The sequence below is a fragment of the Leuciscus leuciscus genome, assembly GCF_965113295.1.
Source record: "Leuciscus leuciscus genome assembly, chromosome: 2".
NCBI classification, from domain to species: Eukaryota; Metazoa; Chordata; class Actinopteri; order Cypriniformes; family Leuciscidae; genus Leuciscus; species Leuciscus leuciscus.
This window is the reverse complement of record NC_138726.1, coordinates 14,103,885-14,119,590: the sequence shown is the minus strand read 5'-3', so window position 1 is coordinate 14,119,590 and position 15,706 is coordinate 14,103,885. Positions and strand designations below refer to the sequence as shown.

Genomic DNA, 15,706 nt, shown 5'->3' with positions numbered 1-15,706 from the left:
TTTCTGAAACCATCGCTCCATTTCTCAAAACTCTTCACACAAAACCACGAAACATGAACACAAGATGCAAAACGTCACACATCTCTTACAAAAGCAAACACTTCATTCAAAAATATTTTAACTGTTCTAAAAATGTGTTTTTGCATAGTAACGCAAACCATCAAATTATCAGCCACATGCACGCCAAACTCCACACTGATGTGAAAAGTTTTAAACACTACTACAGTATCTTGTGTCTTTTGCTTGTTCAGAGTGCAATTGGAGTTTACAGAAGTTTGTCATATAGCACTCACACATACATGTGTGTGCACAAATACACTGTAAATATTGCATGCACATTGAACTGAACTGAATCAACACTGAACTGACTTGATCTGAATGACTCTATTGGCTTGTTAGAGCTGCTTTACAGAAGAATTTGAATTTGTTCCTATTGAAGCTTTGAAACAATCTGTATTGTAAGTACTGTACTGTACTGTAGGTGCTACAGAAATAGAGGTGACTTGACTATGCATATTCAGTATATATTTACAAAACAAACAAAAAATGCAAGGGTCGAAAATGTATTTGTTTCTCAAAACATTGAGTTTTGATTTCTAAGTTATCTATTTATGTGTTTTCACTCATGATCGTAGGTTATTGGGAAATTATTGTGGTGTTTAAATGGCAGTGTTTTCTAAATTAAACACAAGAGCTGTTAGTTTTGAATGATGTGTCTAATGTAGAGAACTGTGTTTAGCATTTTGCCAAAAGTTTGTTTTACAAATGCAAAGTACCACTTGCAGTGTAAGCATTTTTAAAAAACTGTAATGTGAGTTTGAAAGTTTGAATGTAGTCTGCAAATGAAGTGGTTCAAGTTGAACGAATTACTTACTGTATAGTAAATTATGTTTAATATTTAGGGGGTTGGATCCAACTCGACCCAGACTGTCTGAGGAATAACAATACAGTGAATAGAATCAATTAAAAAGAATCACTGTGTGAATCACTGAATCACAATCCAGTGCAGGGGTTGGTTGTGTGTGTGTTATTTTCACATCCTTCTCTAAGAGGAAAAATAATATATATAATCTTTTCACATTTTTCCCACCCTCCTCTTTTGTCCTAGGACTTAAGAGCAAAAATAGAGGAGAGGAATACAAAGATGGATAGAGAGATACTCCTCTACTTTATCTGAGATATAGTCACTCAATGACTGTCTGCTGGAGGATTTACCTCAGTTATCAAAGGGAAAATCCAGCTGAAGATGACAAGCTCTCCCTCTCTGGTAAGATGACCTGCTCATGATCAGCGTATACTGTAAGGGATCAGTGATTCTATTAAAGGGTTAGTTTAACTTGCCGGCCCATAAAGATAGTAAAGACAATGTTTAAAATAGTCCAAGTGACTAAAGTGGCTCAACCATAAGTTTATCAAGCGACAAGAATAGTTTTTGTGTGCAAAAACCCCCCAAAATAATGACTTTATTCAACTATTAATTTTCTTCTGCGTGGGCCTCTGAGTGAGTTCACGGAGTGTAACAGCATCACACACATCACACACATGACCAGCGTCGGCCAATAGTGAGTACGTTCTGACGTACAACCCAGAAGCGCTGCACTGTTACACTACGTGAACTCGTTATTTTTGTTTGTTTGTTTTCTCGCCGCTTGATAAACTTATGGTGGAGCTACTGTAGTCACGTGGACTATTTTAAACATTGTCTTTACTAACTTTCTGGGCAGGCAAGTTTCAACAAAGAAGCCTATGGAGGAGTGACACAGCTCTCAGATTTCATCAGACATATCTTAATTTGTGTTCCGAAGATGAACGAAGGTCTTACGGGGTTGGAACAACATGAGGGTGAGTAATTACTGACAGAATTTTCATTTTTGGGTGAACTAACCCTTTAAACCCTCTTGTGTTCAAGAACCCACTTGAACTGTAAGGGCTCAGTGATTCAATTAAACCTTCTTGTGTTCAAGATCCCTCTTGATTGGCACTTTTTCATCATCAAGATGCTTTCTGTGCATTTTGGGGGAACAAATTGGCTCCACACTGACCTGTTTTTCTTGTAGTATATGAACCACCAACGTTAGAGCAGGGGAATAATATCCTCACCACATGAGGGGATTAGATCAACAAAGACTCGGTATGGAAAGACTAAGTTTACCTTTATGCAAACAAGCACATGCGATGTGGCAACTAAAAGTGCGAGTAGAGATTAGTGTAGTACGTGATTTCTACAAAATGATTGTAAATTGTCAGTTTTATTAATGCATTGATAATCATTTATCTTGTTCATGAATAATATGCCATGATTTATATTCAAACAATTCCACAGAATATTTGTATACACTGTAAGAAAAAGTCTGAAGAAAAACAGAAAAGATCCAGATATATATTTTTTTTTGCCAGGACATTGTCTAAGTTTAGACACTGATAACTATGGAAGCTTGTTTTATTCCGCCTTTTTTTCTCACAATTGCAAGTTTACATCAGAAATGCGTGCTATAAAGTCGCAATTGCGAGTTATAAAGTCAGAATTGCGTGATATAAAGATGTAATTGTGTTATAATGTCAGAATTGTAATGATATAAACTGGCAATTGTGAGATAAAAAGTCACAAATACCTTTTAAAATGTTTTATTCTTTGGCGAAAATAAGCTTTAGATAACACAATGCAATGCGTTATTCAAAATATGGGTAAAACATCTGTGAAAAATCAATACGGAACTTTTTTTATTTCAGTGAAATGTACTATATTTTAGCTCGATAATGTTTTTTATTTAATATTTTGTATTATATGGGAATTTTATGGTACAAAATTATATTTATGGAATAGTTATGATCCATTTATTACCTGTTAAACACTATTTTCCCAATTTAAAAAGCAAAGAACAATTAAAAATCATGTAAAAATGTAAAGTTTTTCAGTTAAAAATGACCGAACAGCACCAGAGGGTTAAAAATATTTTCTAAAGAGCGTCACATTAAAATATTATTTGTTGTTTTAAATATACTGTATTTTATCACAGAGGATATCATTTCAATGCTGTTTTCTTATTGTTTGTAAAATAGTAAACTAAGAGAATAGTTCAGTCTCATATTTAAGCAATGCATCCAGTTTATAATGATTTTCAAGCAAGTAACAAGAGAATGAATGAATCACCAGTTGGCTCCCCAAATGATATATTCGTGTATTAAAATTTGCATACCTTTTATTGTAGGTTTAATGCATTTTTATGGCAATTATGTTGCATTTAGTTTGGATTTATATAACAAAATTGGAGAGCGATATCACAGCTCTGATTAAAGTGCTCTCTACCGCTGAACTGACTTCATGTGCTCGGAAATGCAAATTCTGAAAATTTATTTTCCATCAAGACTTTGATGTTGTGAAGTTTGGCTCAGGATCAGATGAAGTCTGAAGTTACTGTACGCAGCGAGTTGCTCTGTCTGCCAGTCAACTGTGTGAGTCAATTTGAACGAGACCCAGAAACAGAGTTTGGCAACATGACAAGATTCTCATATAATCTGTAAGATCTCTGTTTTTGCTTGAAACTGCACAATGGAAGACTGTTTGAACAACAGCATGATGTGTTCACTGCTGTAAACAGTAGCACAACACAGACATGCAGATGTAATCTCTGTTCCTAAACCAAGTGAACTGCACTGCTGTCTACTAAACAGTTGCCTTCTAAAGCAGCATCCAACTGCCACTGAAGCCTCATAAATGACTGATTTGAAAGGTTCTACATCGCCAGTAGCTCTTTAAATGACAGCTTTGTTTTTGTCACTGCAAATCTGACTGGTGTATTGAGGTTGCAAAAAGTGGTGATTTACTTTCTTTAAAAGTGAGCAGTGCAACAACAAAGCTATTGAGCATGAACAAGAAGTCTCACTGCATTTATTTGATCAATAATAGAGTAAAACAATTATATTGTGTTTATATTAGTACAATATAATTATGTGTTAATATTATTACAATTCAAAATATGACTTGTTTTCTATGTGAATATATTGTAAAATGTAATTTATTCTTGCGATGCAAAGCTGAATTTTCAGCATCATTACTCCAGTCTTCAGTGTCACATCATCCTTCAGAAATCATTCTAATATGCTGATTTACTGCTCAAGAAACATTTATTATTATTGTCAATGTTTTCCAGGATTCTTTGATGAATAGAAAGTTCAAAAGAACAGCATTTATTTAAAATATTAATCTTTTGCAACATTATAAATGCCTTTCATGTCACTTATTATTCATTTAAAGGACAAGTTCGGTATTTTACACTTAAAGCCCTGTTTTCAGATCGTTTCTGATGAAATACAATGGTTAAGATTGAACTTTGGACAAATGCTGCTGTCCCGAGAATTTTTGTTTTTTTGTGTTAGAACCTAAAATTCTCGGGACAGCAGCATTTGTCCAAATTTCAATCTTAACCATTGTATTTCATCAGAAACTATCTGAAAACAGGGCTTTAAGTGTAAAATACCGAACTTGTCCTTTAATGTGTCCTTGCTGAATAAAAGTATTAATATCTTTAAAAAACAAAAAAATAAAAAATGTATCCTGACCCTCCACATTTTTTTTAATTAATTTAAATACATTTATTACAACCCCTTTGACAGATTCAGTAAGTCGCTCCATTAAGTATTCATCAGATTGATTCAAACTGGTAGTTAAGTCTATTTGAATGATTCATTAAAAGCACCAGTCATTTGTTTGCATTTGTGTTGGTGTTGTTTGCATGCAGCCCACAACTGAACAGAAAGACTTGATTGAACTGTGACTGTGCTTCTTAGAAAATTCACCTGTTATTGTAACGGTCACCAGCTGGAGTGCCCTTGAAAGCCACCAGAGGGCACTCGACATCAGACACTCACGTTCACTCTCAGACTACATTTCCCATACTCACTGCCCGGACTCATCTCTGATCACTCATCACAGTCACCTGTACCTCATTATCACTGATTGCATTCACCTGTGTCCCATCACCCTGTTAGTCTCAGTCTACTTATACCATGTTCATTCATTCACTCACTGCGAAGTCCTGTGATAGTGTTACACTGCAATTCTGAGCATTCTCTTGGTTTCCTTGTCTCTTGGTTTTTGGATATCTTGCCCTGTTCCCTGGATTACTCTCTTGCCTCTGGTCCCTGCCTGTTTTGTTTGTTTGTTTGTTTGTTTGTTTCTTTTGTTGGACTGCCTATCTGTGTATGACCCTTGCCTGTATCTTGGATTACGCCTCTGGATTGCCCTCAAATAAAGCTGCACTTGGATCTAAACCTTCGTGTCTCGGAACAGTCCGTAACAGTTATGTTTCATGCAATCATTTATATTGGTTTGTTTAATGGCATGAAGGTGAAAAATGAATAACTGAATTTTCAGTTTTGAGTGAACTATCCAGATTTACATGGCTATTGTCTCTGTTTTCCTCTTCACCTGCAGTCATCAGGCTCCATTAGTCTGAGCATGTCTCATTAGAAACGCATTAGACAGGTGAGCATATAATGACAGGTGAAGAGTTAATGACACAGGTCTGGGGAATTGGTTAAAGGGATAGTTGCCCCAAAAAAGAAAATTCTGTCATCATTTACTATTAGGGGTGTGACGAGATTAAAATATGAAGAGATTTCTCGTCGAGGTGAAAAGATGTCTCGTGATTTGGTGTGAGGGTGAAGTTAGGATAGAAATGTACCGTTTAATTCAGTTGGATAACGGTCACTTCAATTCCATCGAGGTCATCCAACGCAAGCTGCAGTCAGAGTTTGTTAATCGAGTGACTGACAACCATGGCAGATTTTTTTGCACAACAGAGCCTAAGCATCGGACAAATGTCTTATCTTGTGGAATACGTGCTCAGCACCGCCACTCCCTATTTACACATTACGCGCGATCACGAAAGCGAAAGTAAAATGCAAGCGCGCGTTCAAGCGCGATTTCAATAACATTTTGAAAACGGCTCCCTGAAAATCAAGCAAGACCAATATCATGGTTTCTATTTGCATTTTGAATATTGAGAGAGTACTTTGATTAAGATTGCATTTATTTATCGCTTTAACAACACTAAGAGGAAACTGTTCAATTTTATTTATACTGTTATTTATACAGTTTTATAATCAATTTGTGGAAAGGAGTTCAGTTAGGAGGTCAAAGGTTGTAGAAGCTCATAAATCATGTACAGTTCTAAGGACTGAAGAGACTCATGGAGAGAGGACAGAAGCCAGTCAGTTGAGTTTGTGGCAAAAACTTTGATAGTGCTTGAGTATTGTTGTCTTTTACTGCATATGATAATTCGCACTCAAAAAGTAGAATTGAAATGACATTAAATTACAAGATGATTAGTTAAAACATTTCAAATGCACCTGCAGACTATTTTTCTATAGTCATGTATTTCGTCATTGAGGATTTCTTAAGAATACTGTGTAAAAATCTTATCTCGTCTCATTCTCGTGAACTCAATCTCATGTCTCGTCCCGTCTTGTGAGCTAATTGTCTCTTCACATCCCATTTCCTTTAGAAGTCAATTGGGGTGAGAAACGGTTTGGTTACTAACATTCTTCAATAAAGAAACTCATGCAGATTTAGAACAACTTGAGGGTGAGTAATTGATGACAGATTTTTTATTATTTCTGGGTGAACTATACCTGGAAGCTCAATAGTTTGCATGCTAAACTTCCTAATAAGACATAAACCTCAGTGATTTCTTTTATCTAACTCATTCATATTTCTGCTTTTTCTACGCATTAATTGCTTTGTTTTCGACAGGCTGCTCTTTGATGCACTCTCTATATTTATGTCTCTCTCTTGTAATTGCAGATCATCAGAGAGACCATTAGAGCAGCACAAGTGTTCCAACAGAGGCCGTTTTCAAATCAAGTCTCCGCCCACCCGGAGCAGCTCACTGAGCGCCGGCTCTTGACATGAGTGAGGCCACTTAAGTAACCAACGTTCTGCACAGAGTCAGTCAGTCTAAGTATACTCTGCTCAGAAATCAGCGATTCCATTCACATGCTCTCTCAAAATGGCCAATCCAGTGATGCACACTCTCCCAATGTCTGTCCTATCTATACGCTATTTCAAAGACAACAGAAGTATTGGCAGATAAGGACTTAAAGGGTTAGTTCACCCAAAAATGAAAATTATGTCATTAATGACTCACCCTCATGTCATTCCAAGCCCGTAAGACCTCCGTTCATCTTCGGAACACAGTTTCTGAGTTTCTGAATTTTTTGAAGCATCGAAAACACATTTTGGTCCAAAAATAACAAAAACTACGACTTTATTCAGCATTGTATTCTCTTGTGTTATCTGGTGCACCTGAGTCTGAAAAACAGCGTCTTACGTCAGCAGCGTCACTGCGGAGTCGTGAATGCGGATTGACAACAGACCCGGAAGAGAATACAATGCTGAATAAAGTCGTAGTTTTTGTTATTTTTGGACCAAAATGTGTTTTCGATGCTTCAAAAAATTCTAACTAACCCACTAATGTCACATGGACTACTTTGATGATGTCTTTATTATCTTTCTGAAAATAAAATAGAAAGCTCTCAGACTAAATCTAAAATATCTTAAACTGTGTTCCGAAGATGAACGGAGGTCTTACGGGCTTGGAACGACATGAGGGTGAGTCATTAATGACATAATCCCCCACATCATCCAAGATGTTCATGTCTTTCTTTCTTCAGTCGAAAAGAAATTAAGGTTTTTGAGGAAAACATTCCAGGATTTGTCTCCATATAGTGGATTTCAATGGGGTACAACGGTTTGAAGGTCTAAATTGCAGTTTCAATGCAGCTTCAAAGGGCTCTACACGATCCCAGCCGAGGAATAAGGGTCTTATCTAGCGAAACGATCTGTCATTTAAAAAAAACAAAAAAAAAAACACATTTATATGCTTTGTAACCACAAATGCTCATCTTGCACTAGCTGTGATGTGCCACGCATTACGTAATCACGTTGAAAGGTCACGCGTGACATCGGCGGAAGTACTGACCTAGTGTTTACAAAGTTTAACGTGCAAACACTAAGTCATTCTGACTATTTTGTTTTTCCTGTACAGTTTAATACATTGCAAGCTTTTCTATCATGTATTTGTATTTTATCAACTTATGTAATTGTAGTAATAGGAGTTTTGCCCGAAATGGCATAAAAAATAAAAATAAAATAAAAGGTTTTTCGCCCTATCCTACCTTTTTGAACCGGTTAAAAAGTATATAAATGTTTAGCCTATACCTCGCAATTCTGAGTTTATATCTCAAAATTCAGACTTTAAGCTGCCTGATCTCATGAAAATGCGTCTCTATAGCACGCATTGTGTTTATCGTGCAATTTATACGCGAAAAAGGAGTTTTTACGTGCATAATGATACGCAGTTTTTGCGTGCATTTGATACGCACTTTATTGCGTGTAATACACACGCACCCCACACCACTAATCCTAACCAAACGTACAATACACACGTACCCCACACCTCTACTAAAACTACCCTAAACCCACCCATGCATATCATATGCACGTAAAAACTCATTTTCATGTGTGTTCTCACTCTCTCTCGTCTTGTGAGTTTCCTGTCTTTGAGAAAGTGACATTCCTCATCAATCATTTTCTCCAGAGGAGCTGTGATATGGTCCAGTTGATGAATAATCCCAAGCGTGTGTCTAGCAGCCGTTGTGAAGGTGAGACTGTTTTTCACTCTCTAAAGACCAATGAAATCTGCTCGTTCTTACGCACACCTGTTCCAGGTCAGGAAGAGCCCCCTCTTTCTCCAAAAACAACAGATCACACTGTGTATTTGGGCGTTTCTTTAATGGGGACTTTGATGTCCCTGGGCTTGATTGAACAGATTTCAACTTTAAAAAAAAATTTTTTTATCAGGCTTTTTTTGTTGTTGTTGCTGTCGTTGTCGTATGAAGGTCACATTAAAACTGCGTTGGAAACTTTTTACCATGCCTTCATCATTTTATTTTGGTTACTTTTCAAATACCTTTTTGAGATGTTTTTGTTTAACCCTTGTCCCACACCCTTTCAATCTTAGGAAAATTCATCATAAAAATATTAATTACCTTTTTAAAACATGTGATAATTAAAAACAGCGATGTAAACATAACCCATTTCAAGAGTTATTTTCTAAAAAGTGTTTGAATTATACCAAAGCTTCGAAGGGCCCAAAATTTGGAAGAAGGTATTTAAAAATATATTTTATTTTATTTTATTTTATTTTATTTTATTTTATTTTATTTTATTTTATTTTATTTTATTTTATTGTTTTTACTCGGAAACCATCCCATTTACTTTTAAATTGAATTGAATTGAATTTTATCTGTATTATATTATATATTTATAAAACCAGCAAATGAAAGTTCATATAAATATGCATGTGTATATGTATCTATGACTGACATTGATGCATAGAAAAGTAAATGTCATAATGGCTGTTGTGTCCAAACCGGTTTCATGCGGCTGTGCTCCTAAAATATAGTGTTTATGCGTGTGTACCTTCTGTCTTCTCCGTAGAGTAAAGTTCTTCCACAGTAACAATCTGAGTTGTGTCAGGAGACTCATTATCAGCAGTTGACACGTTGCTATGGGAATATGAACTCTGTTACCCCTCTGTTACTCCTGTAGAGAGGGAAAAAAGGAAATTTATTATCGACAGACAGTTAATTAACAAAACACAAAACAAATCTTGGTCTTTGGTGTATATAAACTTCAGTTCCTGCACATGAGCCAATATAGTAAAACTAGTATTGCAATTTGCAACCTCATCTTTTTTATTTTATTTAATTTTTTTATCGGAAGTGAAACTGTATCAGCTCCAGGTCCAATCTTATTTTAGCTTGTCAAGACAAATAATGTCTCACAACCACCAACAGCCATTCTGATGGGAAAACCATAATCATATCATGCAGTTTGAGTGGGCGTGTGATCAATAAGTGGAGTTTCTCATTACACTGAGCCACTCTGATATCAGGTTCACATCAACATTGTTGAATTCAGATGTGTCCAGTAGCAGCTATCAGACCACACATTCCGATTTCCATTAGCACCCACAAATAAATGATGTGCGATGCAACAGTTTTTGTTTTCTCAGTGGGACTTGATAAAGACGTCCAACTCCCTCCTCATGTCCACATAAAATAGTTTTGTGGCTTTCAGCAAATGTCTGTCAGCTCTGTTAGTTAGTGTTCTCCTAAATGTTGACTAAATAAACTTTATGACGATATAGTACATATTTAAAATGTACAATCTTTCTCTTCCGAGAAAATAAATCATAAACAGACCATTGTCGTCAATAAAAAAAATATTTTCATTTACTCTTTCCCCGCCAGTGTTTTATTTTTTTATTTTTGTATATATATAAAGTTTTCAGCCACTCAAACTGCATGATGTGATTATGGCATTTTTGATCAATTTCACAAAACCTTCATGGCCCCCAGAATATATATATATATATATATATATATATATATATATATATATATATATATATATATATATATATATATATATTTTATTTTTATTTTATTTTTTTTGGTATGAATATCTGAGCATACAATATGCCAAAAGAAAGAACAGAGCCTTAAAAAATAAATAAATAAAAAACTCTAGCTTGATGCATTCTTTTTTTTTATCAACACTTAATGTGTCTAAGTTTCATTAAAAAAAGTAACATTTAAAAAAAGATGTCAAATACTGGCTGAATTGGACTTAGAATGATGATAAAAATATAGGCAGAGTAGATCATGTCCACAGATGCCCCCAAAGCTTGCACAGTCATAAACCTCTCCATGCGTTTGACATTTCATTAGGTAACTTTAGACAGATTTGATTTATATGCTGTTTATTGTTTGATGATCACGTAAGATTACATGTGTGTAAGCACTGCTTCTATCGTTTGTTTTTGCTTATTCTTTTCTTTTTCTTTTTTGGATCCAGAGATTCTGCACTATTTCAGAAGATGCATTATAGCACCCCCTACCGTATAACAGTAAAAACATGTGTTGTATCATAAAACATAATTGTTTGATGACAAGTTGATTGGATTGATTATTTGAACGTCCTCCTCCCGATCTTTGTTTATGAAACATCATTTAATTATCTGAACGTGCTCCTCCTGAAGTTTGTTAATAAAACATCATTTATTGCATGACAGAGAAAGCACTGACACCTGCAGGATTTCATCTGACGGTAAGCAAGCAAGCATATAGTCTATCTGTTCCGTGAGAGCAACGGTACCGTAGAACGAGTGTAGCCTCTATATCTATAGACGTTTTTAAATCTGAAAACTGCAAAAAGCAACTAAATTGTCTGACATCCATGAGTGCATGTTCACAGGGGAAAACAACTGAAAAACAGCGCTGGTTGTTCTCTCGATACTCGACAACAATGGAATCCAACGGCGTGTGCGAAGGTATGTGTGTATTAAATTGTATTAAATAATCCCGAAAAAAGCACAAACACGGCAAGATGGCAAGTTCAGCAGCTGGAATTAGCTGAGGTGACATGATGGCTAACAACAGACAAACTCCTGGTAGTGATAGCAGCGGCAATCAACCTGTCACTCAAGTGGCCACGCCCTTAACTATGCAGAACTTTAAGGCTTAATATAATTTAAATGGATGAGTTATAAAAAAAAAATTCACCCCCTCACAATTGTCATGAAGGGTAAAATTAGCTATATAGATCAAAGCCAATTTTTTTACCAGGATGTAAACATTTTTTCTGCTGTAATGTTGGCCATTTTAATATGGGGGATATATGGAATTGACTCCCTTTTGGAGCCTGTCAATGAACTGCAGTTTAAGTCACTTCGCTGTTGGCTTTAAGGCCAATTTATACGTCTGCGCAGAGTGTACGCCGTAGTATACGTCGTAGGCTACACACGAAGGTGATGCTGTCGTGAGCATTTATAATTCTGCGTTATGTCTGTGTTGCTCTGCAGTTACACCACTGCTGGTTGGCGGGGGCGGGTTTTAATGTTCCACTGTGTTTCTAAAGATTCCTTGTGGTTGTTTTGAGTTTAGGCTACTACAAGCAATGGTGACTGAAAGAGAGTGGATCATGTTGGAGTTGGAACTTATTGAGGTGGAAAAACAGTTAATTTTAGTGAAATTACTAAAACTAAAAGACAGAAACGAGAGAAGGCGTCGGAGGAGATGGTACGTCTGACCCGTGAACTGGTGGAGGCAGAAGGAGGGTGAGTTTTCTGTGCTTGTCCGGCCAGTGAGAGACATGGACGAGGAAATGCACTTCAGATATTTATGAATGTCAGCCGGTAGATTCGACGATTTGGTTCATCTTGTGCAGACATATATCGTACATCAGTGTACGCACAGTATGCCTGTAGACATTATGCAGAGACTGGCTTTATTATTTTTCGAATTTTAGCTTCAGGTGGAAGCCAACAGGCTGTAGCAGCTAGCTACAAACTGTCGTCAAGCACAGTGTCTTCCATAGTGTGCGAGGTCTGTAAATCTTTGTGGAAAGCACTGCAGCCACAGTTTCTTCCCTGCCTTTCAGTCGCCCAATGGGAACATATTGCTGCTGATTTTTGGCGACTGTGGAACTTTCCGAACTGTCTTGGCAGCGTAGACAGAAAGCATGTTAACATAAAAGCACCACCGCACGCCGGGACGACTACTACAAGTGCTCACACTCCGTTGTTCTGATGGCTACCTGCGACGCCAGATATCGCCTCACCATAGTGGATGTGGGGGGATACAGACGGGAAAGTGACGGTGGTGTCTTCAAGGAGAGCCGATTTGGTTCTAGGCTTCTTGAACACAAACTGAACCTGCCCCCACCAGCCAATCTTCCTGGAACAGGAGTCAAAATCCCACATGTGATAATTGGTGATGCTGCATTCCCCCTACACAACAACCTCATGTGTCCCTTTCCAGGTATGTCACAGACAAAATGTATTTAATGTAATAGTACTTTGTTTATAATATTATGTGTATATATAGGGGTGAATTCAGGTTGAGTGGGACACTTTTTGCCATTGAGATAACTTGGAAAAAGTGTCCCAATCAACCTGAATTCACATATTCCTGATCACAGCTACATTGGCACACAATGATTGCCTATCAATTAAAACTGTTCTGTTTTGCTACATAGGGATGAACCTGCCAGTGGATTAGCAGAGCTACAATTACCGTCACTCAAGAGCCAGACTGGTGATTGAGAATGCATTTGGCATTTTGGTTGCAAGGTGGCGAATCCTTGGGCGACCTCTAGAATGTCTGCCAGACAAAGCAGTTGACATTGTGAAAGCTTGTTTGGTTTTACACAACTTCCTGGCCTACACAGATGAGGTCAGCACACCTGTTAGCAGATACATCCCATTTCACAGACGCTGACACTACAGGGTCACCTCAGCTCGGAGTGGCGCAGAGTGGTGTCAGGGGACACATATCTTTTGGAAACACTAGATCCACGTCACCTTTCAATGGCCCACTCCACCAGAGCTGCAGTTGGTGTGCGGAATGACCTGATGGCCTTCTTTCAGTCACCCCATGGAATTGTGCCATGACAGAACAACATAGTGTGTCATGGTCAACTTGATCAGTAAATTAAATTGTACTGGTGTAAAATATATGCACCAATAAATGACATGCAACCATGTAAATAAAGACCAGTTTTAAAGTTTAAAGATGTTTTTTTTTTTTTTTTTTAAGTGCAAACTATACACACACACATGGTCAAACTATGTACAAGATAGTACAACATGTAAAGGTGCAATGGTCTATAATTGGTTATATTAAATATAGATGTAAATATAAATATAGATAAAAGAGAAAACTGTACACAAATGGGTAAACTGTTATTCTTAATTTTCTGTAACTTGCACCATACAATATGCAAACAGCAGGAACAGACAGCATTGGTGCAAACTATATACACAAATGGGCAAACTATACGTTAATCTTTATTTGCAGTAACCTGCACAATACAATTTGCAAACAGGAGGAACAGACCATTTTTGCAAACTATATACACAAACGGGCATACTATGTACAAGTGAAACGTATGAAGGTGCAATGATCTACAATTATTAACAATAAAAATAGATGCACAAGAGAAAACCGTTCACAAAGATACAAACTATTTAACCTGCACAAATAGGTGCAAACAGAAATACAGAAATAAATAAAACGCTGGGACTTTTTTCCCTCCTGGATCCCTGCTCCTTGTGGCCAGTTTTTTATGGAGGTGAAGGTACTTGTCCAAAGTCAAACCGATGTTGGAGGAAATCTCTCTCCACGAATTCGCTGCCATCTGGCAGTCTTTGTATTCTGCTGAAGACAAGTCTCACAGATGGCTGTATTTCCACACCTCTTCAACCAATTGCTCGGTCACTTTGTCCATTTCCATGTTCTTCACTGAACTTTCACTGAACTTCTGAATTTAAAAATGGTGGGCGGTGTAGAAGAACACGCCGGAAATGCGTAGGAGAAAACGCGATGCTACCAAGCCGACCAATCACAGATCTTGCGGTCCGCATCGTCACAACATGTAGTTACATTTTTGAGAAGGTGTGAGTCAGGGTACGGCAAAGGGTACGGCGTATGGTACACGCCTCTGCGTATGCTACGCCGTACCTACTGCGCGCACCCGTTGCAGAAGTATAAATTGGCCTTCTGGAGAGAGACTGGAAGGTTGCCGCTCCACTTTCCCCTGTTTCGGGAATAGATTCAAAGCTTCGACAGTGTCGAAAACAGCGCCATCTGGTGTTTAGCAAAAAAATAAAGCAGCCCAAACCCTGTGAAAGAAGCTTCTTCGGATCAAGCAGCCACCATGCATTCCCTAGATAGTTTCACGTTACGTGCACAAATAAAAGCCTAACAGTGCCTGTGTGTTGAATTTCTCTCTGTGATACATTCAATTAACCATTAAGCTGTGGCATTTAATGCCAGTAAGAATATCAATATGATGTAATAGAAGGATATTGTACACGAATTGTAAGTAGCATTTTTTTTTTCTGTAATCATTTGTATATTTATATTAATTTATGACTGGTTGTTTAAAAATGTAATTGAATAAGTCTGAACGAAAACGAATGCCTTGTCCAAATACCCACACTTGCGGTCTTTGCACTTGACCACTTATCTACTTGCATGACAAATATTTGGCCCAAGTGTTCAAGTAGGTGTAAAGTCTGCAAGTGTATGAAGAACTTTTGATTACTGGATGGGACACTTATAGTCTTGCAAAAATTCAATATTATATAAAATATTATAAATATTATAAAATAATATATGAAGAGTTCAGATGCAAAAGCCTCTAAATGCCATCTGAAATTTTCTTATAGAATGATAATTTTTATCAAGCTTGTATATTTAAGTTCAGTAATTTCACTTAAATGACAATTAATAGGTAATCTTCATTGCCATTTAAGTGAAATTATTGAATTTAAATATACAACCTTGATAAAAATGATCATTCTATAAGAACATTTCAGATGGCATTTAGAGGCTTTTGCATCTGAACTCTTCATATATATATATATATATATATATATATATATATATATATATATATATATATATATTCAATACTTTGCATTTTAAAATAAACTTCTACGTGTCTGTTCGGTAATAATCGATATTTAACTAACAGAAGACACAAATGTAAAATTGTGGTGCTTCTAATTAAGTGATAAAAACAGCTGCAAATATTGTACAAACTAGGCCTACACATAACATACTCATCTTTGCA

At 36.7% G+C, this 15,706-nt stretch overlaps 1 protein-coding gene across 2 annotated transcripts in view; it reads right to left on the bottom strand.

Moving 5' to 3' along the window:
• Nucleotides 1–15,706, bottom strand: part of LOC309484733 (phospholipid-transporting ATPase ABCA1) — a 320,137-nt gene that overhangs the window by 189,692 nt on the left and 114,739 nt on the right. For both annotated transcript variants that reach the window (XM_082151085.1, XM_082151084.1), the window contains exon 2: nt 9,485–9,607. In XM_082151085.1, the coding sequence (XP_082007211.1) occupies nt 9,485–9,550 (66 nt within the window). In that variant the 5' untranslated portion in view covers nt 9,551–9,607. The remainder of the gene's footprint in view (nt 1–9,484; nt 9,608–15,706) is intronic.